The sequence below is a fragment of the Melozone crissalis genome, unplaced genomic scaffold (assembly GCF_028551555.1).
Source record: "Melozone crissalis strain CALT ecotype California unplaced genomic scaffold, PUWL_Pcris_2 ptg000018l_1, whole genome shotgun sequence".
Lineage (NCBI taxonomy): Eukaryota > Metazoa > Chordata > Aves > Passeriformes > Passerellidae > Melozone > Melozone crissalis.
The window spans coordinates 41,514,420-41,539,191 of NW_026535796.1; the positions used below are offsets into that span (position 1 = coordinate 41,514,420).

Here is a 24,772-nt window from a genome sequence, read left to right on the forward strand (position 1 = left end):
AGGGAGTTGTAGCCTGTTTTCCTCCTCAGGGACAGTGTGTGCAGTCTCTCTCATGGGGCATGATTTGCTGATTGGAAAATTCTGCTAAAAATACGAACCTCTTCACTCCTTCAGAGCTTGGAAATGGAGTTACCAACCACCCCAAAAGACCAAAAAAGATGGAACTTTGCAATTACCAGACCAAAATCCGGTGCTATTGTTCAGCAGTCACCAGCAGTGATAACAGCTTTGGGTTGGGCAATGGAGTGGGTTCAAAGCATGAGGGATGGCAGAATCCAGCCCATAGAGGCAATCCAACCTGCATTTTTCTCCAGATATGTAAGAAAATTGGGGGTTTTGGGGAAAAAATGTTGCTGCTTAGAAAAGCAGACTTTTAATTTCCTTAATTTTGATCAGGTGTTTTTGTTAAAGGTTAAGGCTTATATAAAATTCTTATCCTGCAGAAAATATTTTCTCCTCAGATCCAATTTCTACTCAATTTTCCTCAGCAGAACAACTTCAGGCCTTGCATGGCAGAGGAGTAACACCTATTAAGCTTCAGTGGCGGGAGTGATTAGCTTAGCAGAGATGTCACAGGGCACCTGGCTTGCAGGCATGAGTGTGGAGTAACAATTCAGAGACAATCAGGTAAAGCCCAAAATAGGCAACTTCTTGATCAATGAAAGAACCCACTCAGAAAATTAAATTGCTAAAAGTCAAGCTTGGTCATTCATCTTCTATAGAGCCTGATGGAGTAGGAAAAGCAATAGAAAAGAAGCTCTCTGCCCTCTGAAGGCCTGCTCCCTGCTCTGTAGGATTTGCCTGCTCCCTGCTCTGCAGGATTTCTTGCTAAGTGCCCTCTGTGCAGCTCCTGCAGGTGTGTGAGTCTGTGTTGGAGCAATTTATTTACCCATCCCAGAAACAGTGGTGGAGATGCTGTGTCCCTCACCTAGGGGAAGCTCTGGGCTGGTGCAAGCTCTTTCCTCTCCTGATCCTGACAGAGAGGCCAAAGGGACCCTGAGCCATGCACCCACTTCTCCTGCCATGACTAGAAAAACTTCCAAGCTTTTAATCTCAGAAACTTCTGGGGGGAGGAAAGGAGCAGAAATGTAGTGAAGAGCCAGCAAAGCCTTTTGAGGCCTGGCCTGGTGATGGAGAGGACACAGTGGCACAGTCTGCTGGCCTGCCTGCTCCCCGGCTGGCCCTCCCTCTCTCTGGGATGGGCATGTGGGACTCTGGTGCTTGCTGTGGGCTGAGCTCACTGGCCTGCTTGCTGCACTGGGAGTGTGGTGTGGAACAGCCACCCTGAAGGACAGCTGCTTGTTCCCTCAGTGTCACAGAGAGTCAGTGTCCATTGGCTCTGGTGGTGGCTCTACGGGATGGAGAAGAGGGATGATGGGTGTGCTCTTCAAATATATGAATATTTATACAAAACACAGATGCAAGAATGAGTTATTGCAAGGGAATGGAGTCAGGTCCTCCTCCAAATGTGTGCCTGTTTGTACTCTGGCATGAAAATGGGGGTGTTACTTCCAGTGATTTTTCACTCAATGCCAGCTAAGATACATCTGTACACTGCTGCACTCAGAGCACAGATGTGTCTTCACTCTCCAACTCAATGTCTTTTCAACACACAGGGCCCTTGGGAGCCCATGGAACACTTTTTGGGAAGCTGTGAAAGCTGATGAGAGCAAGCAAGCTTGTACATACCTGCAGCAATCCCTGTATTTGATGTTTCTGGAGGAGGCTTTCTGCAAACAGGACAGACTGGCTGCTACCTCCTTTGGGATGTCTGCTGGGGGTCTACCTTTGTTCTTTGTGTCCATGTTTTGTGAGAAGAACATGACAGAATGGGGTTTACACAACAGTAAATGTCTCCCTGCTTTAAAAAAAATAATTAAAAATTCAAAAGGAAAGTTCTTTTGGATTGAAACCAATTGTTAAGGGAGGAATAAAGGAAGTTGTTTACAAAGTGTGGGTCACTGGTTGACAAGAGAAGAGAAAATAGAATTTATGTAATAGGTCACATAGGTCACACTGTTCAAATTTCAGATTGTGACTGTTCAGAGGAAAATTTTATCAGCACACTGTTTGCAGAAGGATATCCAGATATTGGGGTTTGTTTGGATAAGAAATAATGAGAAATCTTCTTGCATGAAGAATTAACGATCCTAAATGAAGAAACAATGTCAAGTCAGAACATCAGCTGCTCAACTAATTAGCTTAATGGATTTGGCTCTCTCTAGAGAAGAGTGGTTCTGCATCATTTTTCCTTGTGGTTTTTTGCTTGTTTGTCTTGCTGTTGTTTTGTTCTTTTTAACTCCACATTTGAGCAGTGTTAATTTTAATCTGATTTTTCTGATTCTGTGTTGTCTCAATACCTCAAAACTTCTGTAGAACATTTTCACATACAACAAAAAACCAAGCCCTGCTGACATTAGACCATGAGACACAGTTTAAGTTTTATGCCTGTTTGGGCAGTGGAAGCCTAAGAGGCTTTGCCAATTTTGCTGCATATATTCACATTTTGACCTTTCTTTTTATGAAACTGATAAATATAGCAAAATTGATTTTCACATCTTCAGGGTAGATAATTTTCTGATTGAAATGCTTCTCTGAGGCATGTTCTTTTTTGTTTTATGAACTTTCTCCCCCTGCTAGACAGAAAAATAGAAACCTTCCTGTCCTATCTGGTTTGGACAAGCAAATCAAGAAGGGATGCAGATGTTTAGAATGGTTACAAGAAAATGCCAGCATATATGTTCTCTTTAGGAAAGTTAGGAAAAGGTACACAGCCTTTGAACTGCATCATCCATTGAAAAATAAATGTGTTTCTTCCAAAAAGGAAAAAATGCCAAGGAAAAAAGCAGCAAGAAGAGGCAGTAATTTCCACCGCAGAAAATTAAAGTGACTGAATAAGGCAAGTAGTCAGGTGATGTCAGAAGAGCAAAACAAGAATCAAGCAGTGAAACACAGCAGAGCACATGGGGAGGGCAGTACATCCAGTACTGCTGTGGAGATCCCCTGTTTACAGAACATTAATCAGGCAGTGATTGATTTTAAGGAAAGGCTGGGTACTGTGCATAAAGGAGCCTTGCTATAATAATGCAGATAAACTGGCGCCCTGGAACCTGTCTGGAGAAGTGTTCTGTGTTTGCCTAAATAATGGAGATAAGGTAATGAAAAGCTCTGGGATGCTGGAAGCATCCTTGGGCTGAGAGCACAGGGCTGTGCAGGAGCAACCACAGCCACATGGACAGGGAACAGAGCAGATGCAGGCTCAGAACTGCAGCACTTTTTCTTTCCTGACAGTTTGGTGAAAGGAGAAACAAGTGTCTTTGCTGTCAATAAAACTGAAAATCCTTTGCTCCAGTGGGAGGTGACATTTTACAAGGTGAAGATAGCAGCTCATTTCTATGAATGGAGCAGATTTATGGCAGTTGCTCTATTTTGAATGAAGTAGCACAATTCCATGGGAGGGAAGATTGAAGCATGAAATATTAGTGGGGCAAGACTGTGCACTATTTCTGTTCTTTGCTGGCAATCAGAAATTGATAAGTTACCCATAAGACAGTTCTTTCTTTCATTACCTTGGGGCTTTTTAGTGAAGAAAAAAATTGCTATATACCATCTATAGAATATGTAAAGTAGGAAAAAAAGTCACTCATGATAACAGAATCAACCAATAAAAAAAATCAAAATATTGAACAAAAGAGGAAAAAGAAATGAAAAGAGAACTAAATTTTGAAGTGTGGTTTCAGTTCTGTTGCCTCAATCATTTGAACTTAGCGACTGGAAATGGAATCAGACAAATGACTTTTTGCCAAGTGTATCCTTTCCTACACCCACTGCCAGTAAACCTAGGGTGCACGTTCCAGTGGGAGCTAAGGGGCTTTGCCTGAGCAGTCACATTTGCCTTCAGGGAGGTGGTTGCTCCATATGGAAATAATTAGTGCCCTGGGGAACTGGAAAAAGAAATTTCTTCTGACTCCAGCAGATGCTCTTTGTGAGCCCTGCATCAATGTCTCCAAAATAGCTGTTTCAGTTTGCCTCAACTTTGAGACTCAATTCACCAATGCTGGCTAAGAGAGTGAGCAGTCACACTCTGTGACCCACGAGGGGTAATGCACAGTCAGCAGGAGATGGTTTGTCTGTTACCCCTTTCACAGGGGTGAAACCAGGGCTTTGATGTTCCACAGATTTCACAGGATATCCACAGCTAGGTCTCTCCCCTTGTCCAAACCCTTAAAGTGCAAGCTAAATCCAGAGAACATTTATGCTTAAAACAAACAAACAAAAAAAATGAAGTCCTTTATGATATGACATCCATGTAAGCAATGAGCAGAGAAGAAACAAAATGGTGGCATGAGCTGCAGAGCTGTGTCTGGAGATGAATTTCTGGGTACCTGCAGTCCATTGGAGCCGGACATCATCCACAGCCTCCTGTGCCACTGGGGAAGGACAGAAGGGCACATCTCTACAGCCCCACACAGGTACCCACAGCCTGCCAGTTGTCCTGGGGAAAAGCTCCTGTCAAATCCCTGATTCCACACAGCTGGCAATGTCTCCTGAGGCACTGTTGGTTCGTGGATGCACATGGTTCTCATTGGGGTGCTCTTACATTTAAGAGAGAGGTTTTAAGTTTGGTCTGAAATTGTGGCACTTAGCTAAAAATCTGTCTTTTTGTTGGGTTATTTTGAATGACAGAGAGGAAGAACCAAGAAAAGAAACAAACACCTTCCTTTACCAGGTTAGTTTCAGATTTCAAAGACTCAGTAGCCTGTTTCCTTTATTCTACCAGTAAAACTGATGCCCTGAAAGTTGTACCAAGAATGCACAGGCTGGCCTAGTGCTCACCACTCAACATTAATCCAGAGAGGAAGACATGATCTGCACCATGGGTTTCATCAAAACAGGACAATTTTCCCCACAGTGCTTTTCCAGAGCTGTGACTTTCTTTAAGGATGGCTCCACACAGCACAAGGGGCTGCAAGGCTGAGCCAGAGTGGTCAGGTGGAGAGTGCTGAGGGATGCTCATTGCTCAGCTCTGTTGAGTCAAACATTCAAATAAAAAAAATATTAGCATCCACTGAGAAAATCATATTTAATTAGAAGGGAATGAAATGAACAAGCAGAATAAAAAGGAGACCAGAACTTCTGCAGAAAGGAAGTTGAAGCAATCCATCTGAGAATTCTCTGAATGGTTATTATTAATAACACTGAGCACTTATGTGGCATTTTTTGGGTCAAGTTCATTGCTGTAAATCATCACAACAAATGCAGAATGTAGGTTTTCTTCAGCATCCAAATGTCATGTCTAATGTATATTAGTTCAGTATCACTATCATAAGATAAGGGGGACAATTCTGTCTTTGTTATTGAAGGGCTTTCCCCTCTAGCCTGCAAATAATAATCTCACCACTTATGTATCACTTGTGTCTGTTTCATGGCATATGAAGTATGGAATAAAATGTACTAAATTCTAATATGGAATAACTTTTCATCTCCAGTGTAGTTTTCAAATATGTTCTTTCATGCAAAAGGATATTTTAGACAACTATATTATGCTTTGGTTTCCACAAACATTATGTTCCCTACTCCAAGCCCCAGAACTCTGTGTGAAACAACTCACTCTCTTTAGTCTGGAAAGCCTGATCATGAACCCAGCAGCAGTCAAGGTATTACACCAGCCAGGTCCATGGGAAACCAGGCACTCAGACAAGTACATTTAATGCACCACTCTGTAAAACCCATGAACCACACAACTCTGCTTCCCCTCCTCAGCTCCTCAGGTCTGGCAGCTTCAGCAGATCCTCAATCATTAGCAGCCACGATCGTCTGCTGGGCACTGCAGTTTCTGCAACACCTTTAATAGTTACAATTCCCCTCTCTGATCTAACATCAAGGGTTTTCAGCCTCAGCTGGTGATCTATTTCATTCACACACATTACTTGCAGTCCAGTGTCTTAATTCAATCACAGTTGAAAATTAATACAGGTCAAAGCAAGATTTTACATAATGATTGTTTTCCAGACACACTCTGGAGACTGATACATAATCTGACAAAGTATCCTGAAGCAGATCTCACCATGTATAGAGAAGTTGTTTGTGTAAGCAGGAGACCAGTTAACAGGTTGGAAAACAATAGTGACACAGCTATTAAAAAAAAAAAAAAAAAGTGTTCATGCTACAAATAGCATTGACAAGAACATTCCTGGAATAAAGGTGTATTTTCCTGGTGTAAATGTGCTTGAGTTTTAAATGTTTGGGAAAAGGTGGGTTGGTAGCTAGTGTATTTTAGATTTTCTCTTTTTTTAAATTTTTATTTTTACTTTTTTATTTCTGCTGATTAAATGCAAGTCCAGGCAGAAAATCCCTGAAAAGACAAAGCCAAACTGAGTGCTGATTGTTTCTGAGCTTTCCCGAGCTGATGGAGTGTCATGTTGTTTTCAGCTGCTCGGTTCCCTTGGAGAGAGGGCATGTCTGTGCAGTGTGTGCTGAATTCAGGTGACACTGACAGACTGCAGCCATCAGAAGGGTCGAGTTGGCTTTTGGGGCAGCTCTGGTCATTCCTGTTGACAGCGTGTGAGCAGCCAGGCTGGGCAGACGTGCAGCTCCAGCCCTGGGGCGAGCAGCTCGAGGGGCGTTCGCTTCCTTACGCTTCCAGTTCCTTCCCCTCGTACCAGAAACTGCTCAAAACAGGAGGAAAAACTGATTTGAAGGGGGTATCCTATGGCTGCTGCAGTAACCTAGAAAAGAATAAGGATTGTAGGGAGAGGGGCTTCATGCTCTAATGTATTTGCAACCTCTCCATTTCCATGTTCACTTCAACAATGAAGCGCTGCCCTTGCCATAAGCTGGGCTGAGACCTTGGGCTCCTCTCCCATGTGCTCTCCACACCCCCCTGAGGTCCCGGTTGGGGTTTCTGTCTCCAGAGAGAGAAGCTGAGCCTCTGAGCAGCCATGGCTCCACAGCTGCTGGGAAAGCTTGTGCTGTGTGTTGTTCCAGGCTGGGAGTGAGGGGAAGCACCGGGGGCTCTTTGGGTGTCCCCTCAGTGGGCGCCTCACCAGATTGTGCAAGTGACCTCAAAGGAATTGACTGCCCAAGAGTTATTATTTCTAGGCAGGCTGAACTAAATTGTATCCATGCACACACACACACACACACACACACACACACACACACACACGGTGTTTTCATCACATTTATGACATTGTATAAACACAATTTGTTTTGTATTAATTAATTGGCTGTGTTTGCCAGAATAAAGTTGCATTTTCTTCACCAATTTGTATGAATATGCCCAATTTTGGATGGACAGTTTGTATTCTGGTTACTGATTATAATCACCTGATTTTAAATTATTTTCCACTAAGAAGAGTATCAGACATCACTGGACTGGATACCACCCACCCTGCCAAACTGCCTGAGTGCAGCAGCATCTCCCTCTCAGCATCAGTAAATTCAGACTCTGTGACCTTGTCCTGTGCTACAGCAGTTGTCCCTGTGTGACCAAGGAGAATGGGGCTCTTCCCAAAGGCACAGGTACTTATTTCAGGGTAAGATGGGTTGCCATCTGGAGTTGCTATCTTTCTCCATTGAAAACAAGGTTCTGGAGAGCTTAGAGATATTAAATAGTACATTTTCCAGTTCGGTTAAAATTAGATGAGAGGAATCCTGCCTCAGGTGCTTAGGCTTCATAAGTCACAGGTGTTTAAAATAAACCTCTTCTCCCCTGTAACAACTGACAGTGCACTATTATTGATATTCCTCAAGGTACTGACAGCAAAATGGAACCAATTCAGATCACATGGTGCTGCCAGAGAATCTGTCACCATGTTTAGACATCAGCCAGCGCAGTAGAAATACCAAATGGGAATTCATCACAACACTCATCTTGGTTAGTCAAAACTCCTTAGACTCTCTAAGGGAGTGTTGAATTTAGAGCATTGTTCAAATTTATGATTGATTAGTTTTCTGTTTGTACACTAAGTAGCATTTCATAAAACACTTTTTTTTCCCCTTCAGAAATGTTAAATTTTAATTCTAAAATTGCTTGGCTCCATCTGGTATCTTATCAACACAATTCCAACATGACATTACAGTTACAAAAATAAACTTCTGTGCTTTTCCCCATGCATATTACTATGGAGTAGTTCTACTGCTTTTAGAAGGGCCACTAAAGGCAGCATGTGCACACCATACAATCTCTTTTCTGCTAAGGTCTGTTTCTACCAAGATGAGAGCAGCAAACTTTCTTGCTGAGCACCAGTAATTTTAAACTAAATTTACAATGCTTTTTATTTTCCAAAAGTATAGTTTTAAAAAATAAATGAGCTGAATTGCTTTTATTTAGCTCTATCCCTGACTTTAGTCACATATATTGAATAGTTCTTGAACAAGAATTGACTGATATTCAGTACCTTAATTTTAGTTGGAATGGTAGAGATGAAGCAATCATACCTCAGACAGGTTTTTCAGTGGACTTTTTATCCAGGATAAATGGCCTCTGAAGAAGGGAAACCATGAGTTTCCAGAAGCTTGTAACTGGTGATGAAAGCATTGATCTTCTTGTCAAATTTAATCCCAGCTCCAAATACCCAAGGAATTAGAGATTCTCAATAAAACAGTCAGAAGTTACTTCTAGGTTTTGTTTCAATATTTTCTTCCCCCAATATCATTCTTGGAAGCAACAGGAGTGTTCTGCAACTCCTGGACAAATGCAAAGGTCAGCTTATAGCAGAGTGTTAGCATGGAAAATTTCAGCACAAACTGTTCACACCTTTGTAGGTTATAGGCACACTAAATGCTGGGTCTTCAAATAGAATGACTCAAGGAAAAGTACCACTGTATCTGGCATCCACATGTAGTGTATGCACTTTTTGGGATTTTACCATCCAAACTTGGTCCTGCATAATATTTAAGATGAAGATGGGGTAGGTGTGATGCATTCCTGGGAAGTTTTACAGGTGAGTTTTCAGCTCCAGAGATTTTCTGCGTGGTCATTGCAGGAACACCAGAAGCATGTAGCTTGCCAGAAGACTTTTACTTGATGATTCCTGATGTTTTCTTCACCTGCCTCTAAAAGTTTCCAAAGGAATGACTTGGAGCAATCCAGACCTGTGTCTATCAAAGCTGTTTTGTCTGCCAGCCAGATGGTCAATAGGTGAGGGTGACCTACTGCTTCCAGGGCAATTTCCTGGGGACAAGACAAATAGCATTTCTTCCCCTGGATCCAGAGGTCACCAGAGACAATGCATTTAGAGTAAGCAAGGCTCTGAGACATCCTTGTTTGAAATTCCACCTGAAATTCTTGTGTTATAGTTATTATTGTTATTGTACCCAGTGTTTAACATCACTAAGCTATCACCCCAGCAGCCAAGATCTGTCTCCATTTGTGGGCACAGAGCCATGCACCTCGTGTTGTGCTGCAGGGATCTGCTGCTGGCGGCCAGGGTGGGCAGGGCAAGCAGGGGGTGCTGGGCAGGGGGCTGTGCGGTGCCTTGCTGTGCATGAAACAGGCACAATGAGGGGCTTCCTGCTCTCCAGCCTCTCCCTGCCACCTGAGTGGGCCGTGGGTCCAGACAGGACCTTCTGCTGTGTGGGTTCAGTGCCAGGACCTTGGCATGGGGTGAAGATTTCAGCTACCTCAGTGTGGTAGGGGCACCTGGCTTTCATGGGCAGCTGCTTATGAAAATGTTCCATTTTGCTCCTGAATGCCTGCCTGCCTTTCAGCTACCTCTGGAGAGGTGAGCAGATGGGTGATCAGGTGCATTTATGTTTTAATCCCTTGTTAAAAGGAACACACAGGCTTTGAAATATTCTGTTTTTAGCAAATGGCTGCAAATAAGGTGTGAAGCCCACAGCCAGGATATGCCCCTCACTCTGCCCTTTGTACTTCTCTCACCCTCGTGGTACCTCCTGCACAGCCTCCTCCTCTCCCCCCTTTATTTTTTTAATTTTCTGGTAGGCATATCAATTAGATGAGAGCTTTTCCTTTTAAACATTGGGATTTTCACTCGGCCTGCTAAGGCTGTCAGGTCTCGTTTGCTGCTGAACAGTTCATGCTTTGGTGCTGGACAATGCATGAATGTTTAAATTGCCTGAAATGTCTAATTGAATTATCCTCAAATTACAAATCAAAATAGGGGAGGCTGTCTCTGGCTCACAGGCTCATTCACTGGGATGTGTCTGCCATGCTGCTGCTTTTCTTTATATTTTCTTTTCTGCTTCCGACTAGGCCTGTGTTAAATGAAACTTAAATCCTGAAAGCATTTCTGTTTGAGTGTGCAGGGGGAAGTGATGCCCAACCTAAAGGGAAATTTATTCACGTTCCGCCTCTGAGTTCTCTTTGTGCTGCACAGAAATAAATTCATGAAATTTCTATCAAGGCATAGGAAAGGAAAACAGCCAGCTGCTATTTGCAAAGAAACTTCCTTTCTCTTTCAGCCACAGTGATATATCATATAAAATACTTTCAGGCAGATATATATAAATACCATTTAACTATTTTTTTTATGACAGCTCACAGATTAAGGAAACCAACTGCCATAAAAAAGATTTGATATATCTAGCCAGAACACATGATAAAATCAGCTTCCTAAAGCCTTGCCACAATACAACAAGGGAGAGATTTAAACCCGTAGGATTTTCTTCTCTAAGTTCTTAGAGGAGGCAGGGCTGGGTCTGCCCTGTCCTGCACCCTCCCCAGCACCCCTGGAGGCTGACCAGGACTCTTCTCAGTGCAATCATGCTTCTTTCACGGATGTAATACTTTTTATAGAATTTTATAATATGTGATACAGGGGGTTTAAGTACCTACATCCAGCCTCAATCATTTTGTTACTGAACCTTAACTTTCTCAATGACTGCCTTAAACAAGGGCTCAGAGTGGGTGCTGGTGCTGCACACTGTGTCCAGCACTTGCACCATCCCTCCTCTCCCCAGAAAATACCCCTTGAGAGGCTGCACACTTCATCAAGGCACTGCTGCCTCCCCTGTGGCTCCCAGCACATCCCCTGTGCTCTGTGTTGGCTGCTCAGGTGAGGAGCCCATGCCAGGGCTCACAGCTCTGCCTGGGTCTCACACCCACACAGGCAGGGCTGGCAGGACACTCAGCCTAACCAGGGAAATGCCAACCCCCATGGATATATCAAACTGGGGCTGGGCTGGCAAGACACTCAGCCTAACCAGGGAAATGCCAACCCCCATGGATATATCAAACTGTGCCATGGGGCAAGACAGAAACAGCAGGACAAGAGTATAAATGTTGCAGTGAGTGCCTTTGTTTTAACTAAAGCCAAAAATAAAACAAGTTCAGAAAATGCCAGCTATCTTGATATTAATATTCTTAGAATTTTTTTCTGAATACTAAAAAACTTATTTTCAGGCCACTTTCAAGGGCTACTTCTCTGTAAACTCATAATTAGAAAACTTTTTCTGTGCTATAAATATGGTTGAAAACATTACAATTATGAAAGAACCTTAAGGAAATGGCATAGATAAAATCTTTATTAATGAAATATCAGCTCTGAAGGGATATTTTTTGATAAGAAAGAAACTTATATTAATAATAAAAATGTTAACACTGCAGTAATTGAAGACTAATACATACTATAACATCAGTTGTCAGTTGTTTTTTGTTGTTTTCTTTTTCTAAAATATTTGATTGCTTTGTGCTCAAGGATTATATCTGCATGAATCAAGCATGACCAAATAAAAGCATCTTTCAGAAATGGAGAAAGTTCTGATTTGGAACTAATTGTACTGGGCATCTTTTAAAAAGATGTAGACCTTGGCAACACATGCCCAGATGAAACCAGTGAAAAGCACTCCATGATTTTATACTAGCAGAATCACAGAATCCACATCTCTCTCATTATAATTTCTCTCTCCCTCTCCAAATGATATTAAACCCCAGTAATCCAATTTCTCTCTGGCTATCACAACACTGGTTCCTAGTGTTGGGGTGGTGAAGGAAGAGCACATCAGGCAACATCAGGCTCTTCAGCACAGCAAAGTTGCTGCACCTCATATTATTTAGCAAGGTTTGCAGCTGTACTCAAGACATAACCCTGGTTTCAGGTTTGGAGCTCTTTTACTGTACTCTAATCAGATTTGCACCCAATCCTCCCATTGCTTGTTGTGATCATCTCATCATGACTAAAGCAAGACAAGAGCTCAGCCAAACAGCAGTGAATTTGGGGCTGACAGGGTTAGTAGGACTTGAGGGACCCCACCAGGGTGTGCCCTGCTCTGCAAAGTGACATTTTTCTGCCTCTGCAGACTGGGGGTAAGGATGTTGATCCAACAGTTTTGATGTCTGAAGCAGGTGTCCATGCCTTCCAGAGGCATTTTCTTTCTCAGTGGTCACATAGAGATTTTAACGTGAAAGTTTTCTTCTGCAAAACCTGTCTAATATTTAAACCTGACAGATACCACAGTCTGTGGCATAATGGCTGTTGCTGTAATTCATTAAACTGACCCCCAACCACTTTGCATCATAGAATCATAGAATTGTTTAGGTTGGAAAAGTCCTCTAGGATCATCAAGTCCAACCACTTATGCAGCACCATCACATTCCCCACCAAACCATGTCCCCAGGTGCCTCATCTATGTGTCTTTAAATAATTTCAGGTTTGCTGACTCAACCACTTCCCTGGGCAGCTTCTTCCAATGCTTGACAACCCTTTAAAGGTAGAAGTTTTCCCTAATATCTGATCTAAAACTCCCCCTAGGGCAACTTGAGGCTGTCTCCTTTTGTCCTATCACTTGTTCTCAGTGGAAAATGACCTCCATATTTCTAGAACCTCCTTTCAGGTAGTTGCAGATAGAGATAAGGTTTTCCCTGAGCCCTTCTTTCTCCAAACTAAACATTCCCAGCTCCATCAGCTGCTCCTCTTAAGACTTGTGAGGCTTCAGACCCTTCATGTTCCTACCGTGCTGGATGATTATTATTACTCTGTCTTATTTAAGATTTTTTTCCAAACTGGGACATGAAATAATTTCTAAGGTATCAGCAAAAACTGTTAGGGAATAATGTCTTGGGAACCAAAGACAACCAGAATGCTTCCCTATTTAAATAGAATTCTCCCCTGCCATGGCAGGTGCCAGCTGAGCTCACACAGGTACCTGGCAGTTCCTCAGGAATTACTTCAGCCTTACTTCAATCATGTCTGGTAAATTTGGATAACAAGAGAAGTGCCTTAAGAGGCACTGCAGCCATTCCCACATTCAATGCTGTCAGCTACATAACCAACAGGACACAGCTAAGTTTTTACAAGTACATTTTTATTTAAAATAAAAATTAATTATGGTGCCTTTTTAAAATAGGGTACTGCACAATCTGTATATGCAACACAGTTTTTGGTACAGAACATACTTATTGAGCAAAATCCTTAAATACTAAATATACATTAATGGCTTGTTTGAGAAACATGACAACATTAAGTTTGATATTTTTTTCTCTTTAGTCATTTAACCACTGATACAGATTTCCTATAAACAATATTTGTTTTCATCTGTACATGTGGTACACAGTCAAGAAGGCAGATCTTAGAATATTTACATTCATGCATTGATTTAAACACACTATTTTGCAGTTTAAAATAATATATTTTTGTTTGTACAGGTGTAGGGAGTATAGTAAATACATATCTACCATAGGTCTGATTCTCCATTGCTTGGCAGCATCAATGGTCATGACTGGGTTGGAGCAGGGTGTCCCCACTTTCTCCAGGTGCTGTGACCATGTAGTATGCAAGAGTGGACAACCAGGTCTCTGTATAGATATATATCAATATATTTATATTTTATACTTTGTAGAACTTTCCCCTTCCTTTCCATGTCTGTTTTTGCAGCATCTGTCCAAGGCAGAAATGCTTCCCTGGGCACACCACTGTGTCAGGTGTGGGACAGGAAGGGCAGCAGGGCTGGGGCTTCAGCTCCACCTTCCTGTCTTGTGAGGAACAAGGAAACTCAACACTTGGCAGCTCAGGCCCTTGAGGTGCATTCCCTGCTAGTGTGATCCTTGAGAAGAGATTTGGAGCTGCTGCTCTCCCTCAGACTGGGGGCAGCAGTTTGCTGACTTTGTCAGGTGGTGGGCAGAGCACAGCAAGCACCTTCTGTGTAGGAACTGGCCACCTTCACATCTGCTGGGGATGTGACTATTTTGTCAATGGAGCTAGGCAGGTCCTTTCTACCCCTGATATTTTAGTGGCTAAAAAGGAACTCAGAATGCTTGTAAAGCTGCATTTTGGGTTGCCAGTTCCCCAGATGCAGAATCACTGCTTAGCAAAGTGTTCATGTATCTGGTCTATTCCTTTCCCTTTGCATTTAATTATAGTACAGTAAGGAAGCACAGAAGCCTCTCTATATAAGCTTTGTAAGTAGTCTGTGGAGTATTAAACACAACCTTAAACCCCATCAGCAAGCCTCAGAAATCATTCCTCAGTGACATCCCCTGTCTAGCCTTCCTCTTCTGAAGAGTTGTGTCTGATTCCAGTACACTTTTCCCAGCGCCTTTCTCAAGATCCCTTTGGTGCAATGTGCCCAACTGTACCTGGGCAGGAATCTGAAGGCAAAGCTGCCCCATGCAAGATCTCCCACCTCTCCTGCCATGCTGCCATGTGAGGGCTGAGAGCAAAGGCTCTGGGCAAGCACAAGAGCAGCTCTCAGCCCGTCTGCTGCTGCTTTTCTTTTATGCATTAGAAAAGCACATGAGGAATGCTTGCTCAGGAACTATTATGGCAATTATGTGCCCGAGACATTTATCAGCATGTTGCATATATTGATACTGTACATCCACCTAGCAAATAAGCTGCTAGCTGTGTATTTCTCTCCAAATGCTGCTGCAGAGCTGGTACCTACTTTTATTGTGATTATACAGATGGGTAAACTGAGGCACAGAGAGGCAAAATTACTTGCTAGTAAACAGCAGATCAGTGGCAGAGTTGGAAATAGATCCTAGGCAGCATGTGCTGTGCCTTGCAATGCCCTGCCTCTTCACTCTCCAGGAAGTTTTTAAAGGTTATGTTTTCCTGAAGAGTTTTCATGGGCCCTAGGCTGGGTTTGCTTGTGGGTTATGTCATCATCAGGGTCTTCTCTAGTGAGGACATTTTATCACTGATACCACTGAAAATCAGACAGTTTAGTGACCATCTCTTTTTACTCTTTTTTGCAAAAACAGACATATTTTGATGGACATAATTACCTACAAATCCTTTTTGTGATTTTGACCTTACAGAACATGCCTTTAAAGCTGTATTAGGAAACAAATAAAATCAACAACCTTTAGGAGAAAGTGCTAATCCTGAGCCCATATTATGCTCAACTTATCTGCATTCATACTTTATACTCTCAGATAAACATGCAACCAGTCTCAAACTATGCCACATTTCTACATTTAGGCTGAAACCACTGGAGTAAAAAAAGAAAGGCAAACATAGGTAACTACACCAAAATAAATGTTATAGCTTAAAAATATTCTAGAAATATACTTGCAATATTTTTATTATAGTATTTAGGGGCTAAGTGCTTTAGGCAATCGACATTTGGGATACTAGACTCAAATTGTAAATTGTTTAATTTTAATCCCACTTTGGATCTAAGGATATATCACTGTGTCTTGCACAAGCACACAACATTAATGTGGCTGGGAATGATCATACTTGTGGTTACTTGCCTCCTTTCACATTTGCAATTGCATTCACTTCCCAAGAAAGTCTAACTTTAAAAAATAATTTTATGCAGTTAAACTTCTACATAGTGATGACAGACTAAAAAGCTAAATTAATAACTACATAAATTTCTCAAGAGCAATATATAGCAGCATTTCATTTTATCATTGAAAGGGTACTTGTATTTACACACACCCTCTTGTTTGACAGGTAATAGAAAACTGCAGATGGGCCTGAGCTGAGACTGCTGATTTGAACATTCCAGAGCTTTTTTGGGGAAGATCTGCAGAACATTGTCTTCCTCTACCATCACACCAAACTCTGCATCCCAGGGACAGATTACCCACAGGCCAGAATGCGCTCCAAATCCAGGTCTGATTTCTGCAGTTCAGGCACATCCTTGTATAAAACTGAAAGCATTGGTGTGTTGCAGTACTGAGGGACAACACAGCTGGGGCAGCCAGGTCCCAGAGAGAGACTGCACCCGTGCCTGGGAGTTACCCACAGACACAGAGACCGAGTGGTACCAAAGTTTTATGTCCAGACAAGACGCCAGGGTGTAAATTTGTCTTTGACTGCATCACTACTTTCAGCACAGAGGTAAATGGAGACATACAGGTGGAGATATGACACAAAGGAACGTTTTCAGGAGGTAGGGAAAGACCAGCTCTCAACTAGTCTCATCACCTTTATCCTAAGGGCTACTTGCTGAGTCTGACCTGAGATCCTGCGTGAAATGAATTTGGGTAGATTCAGCTTTGCTTTAAATAGTCTGCAACCCATGTCGTGGAAAGTATACTGAACTGTATGCTGAACTTGGCACCACTGTCAGCCTGAGCTCAGGAGAGGCAGAGACCGAGGTAATGTGGGCACAACCAGCTACCAGACCCTCAAAATGGTCCTACAAGCCAGACCTACAAGCCAGACCTGCAACGTCCTCAGTGCATCAGTTCAGGAGACTCAACACTTTGAGGGAACAACACTAACCAGCGAAAGAAGAGAATTTCAAAGGGCTTCTAGTCCTTTCAGCACAATCCTGCCCCAACACTCACACCGAGATGTAAACAGTATCTTTCCTGTAGGAGTTTCCCTGGGGAATCAGCGTGAACACACAGAAACAAGGAGTTTCACAAAGGAACATTTTTAAAGATAAAATAAAAGTGTGGCGCAAAAAAGGAGGCTAATTATGAAGTCATAATGTTTAAAGCACTTCTCTTTCAATAGCAATGCTAATTGCTAAAATCTTACATTTTAATTTCTTCTGCCTGAAAACTTCAGCCATGAAAGCTGCATAGTCACCAGACCACAGATAAATTTCTTGGGATGAGTCACAAGTTCAGGGCAATTTTGCTTGATTGTTTAACAGAAACCTTTGTTCCCTTTGTAATAACAAAATAGTAAGAATGAAAGGAATGAAGCATCAGCGTATGAAGCTGCACAGGCTGGAGAAGCACAGAGGTGACACCTCTCTCCATGTAGAGGGAGACACCTCCCATTTAAAGGGAGATACTTCCCTCTGACCCATCTGTGATAAACTACTGCCACTCTGGCAGATCACCCTCTCCTCAAAAGATCCTGCTCCAGAAGCTTTTTGTGACACTCAGTTCAAACACAAAAGTAGGGGAAGAGAGGAAGAAGAAGGAGTGGGAGGCATGGCAACATGGCTTTCATGGGATGCAGCATGCAGTGCTTATGCCTTTGTGAGGCCTTTCCTCTGGGCAGCCCAGGTGGGTGAGCTGATCCTCCCCTGGAGCAGCAGCAAGCCTGGAGAGCAGCCTGGTTTTCTCTTCTGGATCACTGATGAGTGCGCTGTTTCTGAAATGAAGTCCTTGGCCACAGAGCTCCCTTGGTTGCCTCATTTCACCCACCTTGCATACTCTGTGTGTGTGCTTTGAAAGTTTGCCACCTCCTGCGCTTGGCGGGCTCCCGGGGATTATACGACCGCATTGTTATCAACTGTTTTGTTGTTCTGGGAGGAGGTCATTGCATATTCCGACCGACTGGTTCCGTTCTCTTCTTTTCTCATTGGTTTCCTTGGGTGAGCCCACGTTTGGTGATGTACAGGCAGGGAAGGGAGAGAAGAAAAACAGAGATCAACATCCTCTTTGTCAATACAGATCGAAAGCCAGGACATGTAAGGTACGTAATAATACCACCAAACTTCTGTCTATTTTTCCCTTTCTGAACACAGTCCAAAGCAGCAGATAATTTTGTCAAGCATCACAGTCCACCTGCAAGGTGACATGTCTGATGCTAAGGTGTCATGATGTGTTTTTGGTGTCCCCATGCCAGTCTGTTAATGGATACAGGTGTCCCTGTTGCATGAGATGAAGGCTGCTGGAAGGAATGTCTTCCACTGCCACCTGCATGTCTGGAACACAGGCTGGGATGCTGGGCTGGGTGCTGGGTGGGCTCTGCCTTGGGGCAGTCATGACCTTCTTCCTCAGAGTGTCATATCATTCAAACTGGGATGATGACCAGTCATGTCCACCAAGGACCCAAGTGCCTCACTGATCATGAGAACACCACTGTGTTCAGTCACTAGGAGTGACCAGTGCAGATATATACACACCTGTGGTGACCATCCTAGACAATCTCCACAGCCAGTGGAGAAAAACAGGTGCTTTCAAACACAGTTCAGAACAGCTTAAAGTGGATACCCAAAATATGTCAGATGCTTTGTGCCCAAGGCATTTGTGTGTCCCTGCACTGTCAGTAAAGGCAGGCTAGTCTGCTAGCCCAGATAGAGGTGTCTTGTGTTCTAGGGGTCTGAGCTAGAGACTGAAACATGGTGCCTGCTGTGACCTACCATACCCAGCACCATTGCCTTCTTGTTTTGTTTAGTGGCCACTCCTGCTACTTGCTAACAGAGTCCAGGATCACTGTTAATTGTGAGAAAATTCAGGAAATTCTCAACAAGTGCAGGAAGCTATCAAGCATCTGTACATTACAGAGCAAAATAATTTATTTAGGATTTTATAGTTACTCTGAAAAGGGACACCTGAGCTTAAGTCCCATAACAGACCATGTTCCATGGACATGGAACAGACCACTTCCCCCCACAACTTCCCTTCTCAAAAGTGGCTTAACTTGAAGCTTTAAACATAGTAGGAGGAAAAAAGCTTTGTGCTTTCCACACAGATATTTCAGACATGAGTGTCTTGAGTTTAAGGTATTCCTGTGGGCAAAAAGAGGACCAGATACATGTACTACAACAATCATTCTCTGCTATTGTTCTCATCAATGTTTAACAAAACAAACAGCAATTATTACAAAATGGTTAATGATATTTGATTTCAGCAAAGTATTAATGAAAGCTTTATGGAGAGTGATTACAGGTACGTAAATTTGTTTGCTTGTAATCTCAAAGAAAATACTTCCACTTGTGATATTTTGTGCCTCTACCTGGTAAGAGTTAAAGCTTGTTAATATTAGTCATGATTGCAGCTATTAGAGAAGGGAAATGGAAAAGGAGACTAAGAGTTAAGGAGACTGAGGGCTTTGATAAACTGTTTTTCAGTGCTCAACATGCAGCGCCTGTCTGAATCTGAAACAAGGTCATGGGGTCTTTCTTCTGAGACACTGAAGGCACACATCCACCACGCCACATCCCTGACAGGAAGAATGGGGAATCTGATGGCAGTGCTTATTTCTTGTCAGGGAGGAAAAATGGAGCGGCTGTCTATACATCTCTGCTGCTTTCAAAAATTCTTTTGTTTTTCTTTTCTCTCAGTTCCAAACCTATCAATAATTTAAAAATGAAGACATTTTGGCCACTTTTACTTGCTGTTTTTCTCCTATTTACTCCTTCTTTCTTTGATCTCCTATGTTTCTGCCCCTCTCCAGTTCCATTTTTTTTCCCTAACTAGACTTCTTCTTTCTTTATGTTAAAAAATGTCTTCCTCTCATTTTATCTACATTTTTACATTTTCTAGTAGTGATTTTAAGATGCAGTGCTTCAGTTGTCCTGAAATTTGCACTCGCCCTTCCCCAGGCTGGTGTCCCAGCACAGACCTGGGTGGATTGGTGAGATCTCTCTGCAGACCCTGCTAGACAGGTGGCCAGGGATGTCACACCACTGGCACTTGCATGCAATGGAAGAGTATTTTTTCAGAGCCTGCAAATAGGGGAATGGAGATTTTATCAAGGTTCTGCTTCTGCCTTATCAATTGCTCAGGGTTAGTGCTAGCAAAACAAAGCACTTATTTTCCTGAGTCTCAATGAAAAGACTATTGTTAGATGCAAAAGTTCAGGCTTGGAGACTGCTCTGCTTAACTCCTCTCTCCATTTGTTTTCAAATGCACAACAGGCAGGGATTTGGGGTCAGACTTGCCCCAGGTACATAATTTAAATCACTGGCTTGGCACACTGGTATGCACTTGTCACCATGATGAAATTGGCCCATGTATTTAGATAGACAAGGTCATTTTGGCTTGTTGTGATTTTTCAAGTGCCCTCTTGCATTAGGGCATTGGCTCTCTGTGTGCCACTAGTTCTGACCCACTAACTCTTTTTACTCCAATTTTTGTTCACTGTTGAGATCCAAGCATGCAAAGTTTTTTGCACACCAAAGAGAACCCTTTTATCCTATTTTCTGCGTAATAAGCCAAATTGTGCATCATCTTCCAAAGTGTAATGCTTCCAAGCCCCCTTTCAGATGATAAACTATGGACACACATTTATGCATTTCCATTCCAGGGTTGCTCTTGATTGGTTAAAGGGATGTTTCAGATTAGTGAGGAAATGAGTAGGGAACTATTCATGGCTGTGACATACTCACTTGGTGGCAGGCGAAACAGGCTTTTCACTAATAAGTGGTTTGCATTGTTTTACAGTATAATTTGCTATACATTGTTTAGCAAACAAATTGGGTCTTCATGCCAAACATCTGTCAATGAAACTCTGGCCATGCAACTCTGTACAGCTCAGCACATGCCTGAAATGGTGCCTCAGAGTCCATAATGACCTCTCCACCATGCATGCATTAACTTGTGCGAGTCCTAAAATCAAGAAAGCATCAAATAGCTGTTTAACAGTGTATTCACACATCAAGCTAAAATTTCAGATGAAGTTCCGATCACATTATATATCTTATTTATCAAAGAATTTCATACTGTCTTGTCACATTGGCTTGTACCAATCCTCTGCAGAGTCCTGGACAAAGGTCAATGTACTGATGCACATTCAAACACAATTTTTATGTTCTATGTTTAGAAAATTTTTTAGAGGAAACATAGCTTTTGGCCCTTTATTATGTCTAGTCACAAAACTTAGTTTGTGTATTTGACAAAACCCTCCTTGCCAGCTTTGGCTACTGTGTCAATATGGCATAGGCCTACTGTTTATAAGGCAATTATGTGGTAGAGTACTAGGAAAGGGCTTCACCTTGTGTCCCATTTGTACACACTTCAGAAAATCTCTGTCTATGACTACTCAGACAAAATCAAGTAAAAACAGAGCAGACTATTAATTTAATCATGACTTTATCCCACCTCATTATAGGTGTGATAAATTAAGCTTTGAGAAGAATAAGATCACTTTGACATGGGAACAGAACTTTTGTCCTGAACTGTAAAACTGCAAGAGAGTTTAAAACTCCCAGTGCAATCCACATTTCATACACTTCCAGGTGCTTCATGCTTGAAAGGGATGAGAGTTTAGAATAAAACCTGATTTCATAAGACAGCCTGAGTATTGCAAACCTGTTTCTGCCAATTACCTCCATAGCAATGTCTCTGTTGAGTGCAAGAGCATCCAGCCCAGCATCTGGGAAGGCTGGATTCCAAGGAAATCCAATTAAGCTAGGAAGGGGTGACCTTGGGCTGGCAGCAGAGACATGCCAGGATCTCAAATTCACCTCCTCCTGGGGTTCCCATACCCGACTCAGCACTGCCAGGAGACACCTGTCTCCACTGGGGGATTTGCTGCCATGGATTATTCTCTGGGGAAATACATATCCTATTTCTTCCCAAACAGCAATAGAGGGTCATTCTTCTTTTCAGGTATAGTTAGAAAAGGAAAGACTGGTTTTTTGGTATGCATTGTTGGAGGGGATGACCAGTTCTCAGAAGTTCAAAGTGAAACTTCACTCTTCACTGAGCAGTACAAAATTGTAAATTGTAAAAGCCAACTAGAAAAATCTCTCGCTATGTACGTATATACATGAAAGATTGCACTGTATGGGTATCAGTATCAGCTGACAGATTTTACCCAAGGTGAAAGCTATGAGGCATCTCCCTACTGTCTGCACAATTGTATTTGTGCCAATGTAAGGGGTGCCCATGCCAAAAATCCCTTTGTGTTCTCAGTTCTTCTCAGGAAGGTGCTTTAGTAGCATGTAAGGAGCTTGTCTCTCTCCTGATCGCTGTTTCACTCCTGAACAAAGTTCTCTGGGCAGCTCCATTTGGCAGCCCCATTTCTGGTGCTGGCATGGGCTGGGTTGAGTGCCAGTCTCTGGGGCAAAGTGGCTGAAGGGAGAAGGCAAATCAGGGAGCTATTTCACTTACATGGCCAGTGATCTCAAAGCCCTTCTTCACAACCATACTTCATTAGCTATCAACCCACAAAAGATACCAACTTTCAATAAAATTGGGTGTCATACAATATACCCATTTGCTTCATAGGACTGGTCTATCCTCAGGGGACATATAAATAGAAATACCCAGAAATATCCGAGCTACCTATATACCAGTAGAGATCAAGCTGCAGTGCCATCTTCCCGGGTTACAAAAAGTCCAAGAATCAGGGAAGATATTTGTCCAGTTTATTTCCACTCAGTTTCATCTCCAGGGCCAGGATGCTAGCAGAGGATGCTGTGGCAGCTCTGCTGAGAGCTCCAGGCTAGACTTCACTGCTTGAAGTCCAGACATGATGATGTGTGGGCTACAGTCACACTTCAAATACATCCCTATTTAGCAGACAGGAATGGAAGAATACATTTTGTCATGTTATTCAATTACTAGACCATCACTCTGCATAATCTGAATGTTTATAAGAACATAAAGAACATGAATGGAGGCTGTTTACAGCTCAGTACTGGGGGCGTTCATCAAACAACTGTTTGATTCATGCTGGCCTCAGTCATCAGAGGGGAATCACCTTCCATGAGAGCAAGTGGTGGGACAAGACAAGTTGCTTCCTAAGACTGGTTTGTGAACAGGACTCCTGCTGGAGGAGCTCAGTGCATTGACAACAGTTGCCTTCAGGGACACAGCCATTAAATTTGTGTGCAGCCACACACAACCAGCCTTGCTGGCCAGCCTGGTGCTATGGCTTAGACATGTGGGGCTCATGTTGGAGGAGGACACTTCTCTGGTGAAAATCTTCAGAATCATGGAAGGAATCAGATTCTGACTTCCACCTTTCACCGTCTCAGAGACACGTGAAAAAAAAAATCAGACTGGGTACATTTTATTTGACAATGTGAAGACAGAAGTCAAAGAAGAAACCCTAAGGATGAAAATTCTCCGGAATCTTAGTTTTTCTCTATTAAATTAGCTAATGGCCATATGTGACCATCTATCTGTCCAGAAAACAGGCAGCACACTATCATTACTCGTAGGAAGAGGTTACTGGCTCTACTGCCTCCCACATACAAAGCAAATGTTTTACAGTTATAATAAAAAGCAGCTCCATCTGGACAACTTTTAGCAACATACTCACTACAGCTCAGTGTTTGTCTCCTAAGGCTTTTACATGTATCCCCCATATTTCCATCTCCACTCAGGTTACACAGATAGTCCAGCATCTAAAGCACCTACAAACTGTCTTGTCCCAGTGTTTATTACTTTTTATCACAATATATGCTTTTTTTACTTACTCTTCCAAACTAGAAAGTGTTATAGATATCTTGGATGATATTACCTGCAGCATTTGAAAGAACTACGTCTATTGGGTTATTTTCAGTTTTAGACATCTGATGGAGTTCTCCTTCCTCAAGCTGCACTGCCCCTTTGCCCCAAATAAAAACTCTTGTATGAATCAGAAAAGGCCATTCTTTCCCTAGAGACCTTTGAGTACTTCAATCTTAGCCAAACTGAACCAGTGGTCAGATGATAAATAATATTTACAAGAGCAAGTAATCATACAATTTTTAACATCTTCAGACCTTGTCTGTCTTGTGTGGAGAGGGGGAGGAAATCTGTGCAAGTGCTCTATATAGTGCTAGGATGATTATGCAAAAAGGGAAAGTCTCTTTCACAGCTCTGGAAATCATGTTGCAGGATAGCTCGACATAGCTCCAAGATACCAACCCCCAAGGAGGGCTTCTTCTCTTCTGACTGTTCACGTGAATGTTTTTTAGCCTGTGATTTACAGCTAACTCGGCTCTGCCTCACAGCCAATTTTAGCTGACCAGCTTCTGGAGGATATTTAAGCCCTGATGGCATGTGGGCGATTTCTGTTTTGGGCTGGTTCACACTTGAATTCCCCTCTGTGTGCATGGATTGAGCCTTGGCTGAGTGTTTCTCTCATGGAAAAACAATCCATACTGCTGGGCAGCCATTCATCAGCACTTAGGGGGCTCCCTGGGCTGGTGCACTCGGGCTGCAGCACATGGGGGGCAGATCTCTTCCTGCAGAAGTGCGGCTCTCTCAGCCCAGTCACTCTGGGCATGTATAAAGGATGTGGACTGTTCAGATTGCAAGTAATTACAGCAGATTGCCGAGCCACGTGTGAAATTTAAGAAGTGGAATTTAGTCTCCATTTATTTTCAGCTGTGCAAAGTCAGAGTAATTCCACAGACTTTGTTGGACTTGAGGAGGATTTGTTCTGATGTTACACAGGAAGAAGATCTGTCCCTGGGAGACAAAGGTGATGGATGCAATCCCATTTCCTACCAAGTCTTCAATTAAGCTAACTTCACAATTATGCTCCTACATGAAGCCAATCTTAAGGAAGAGAAGCAGCTTTATTATTATGATGCTGGACAATTAACTGACATAATTGATAAAAGTACTTTCAGTGACCCCTCACATAATAACCCACTCTTTGCATTCCCTCTAATGATCTTTAAAAGGTTTTATTGACTGAGGAATATTACAGCTGACATTATCCATTAGGTAGAATACACTGTCAATATGTTTTCATTATAAAAGGAGAAAAATGAATGAGACTAA

General features: G+C 42.5%; 1 protein-coding gene across 1 annotated transcript in view; it reads right to left on the reverse strand.

Moving 5' to 3' along the window:
* Positions 1 to 16,576: 16,576 nt before the first annotated feature.
* Positions 16,577 to 24,772, reverse strand: part of PRIMA1 (proline rich membrane anchor 1) — a 46,781-nt gene continuing 38,585 nt past the window's right edge. Inside the window, exon 4 of the mRNA XM_054275521.1 lies at positions 16,577 to 17,689. Coding sequence (XP_054131496.1) covers positions 17,590 to 17,689 — 100 coding nt within the window. The 3' untranslated portion in view covers positions 16,577 to 17,589. The remainder of the gene's footprint in view (positions 17,690 to 24,772) is intronic.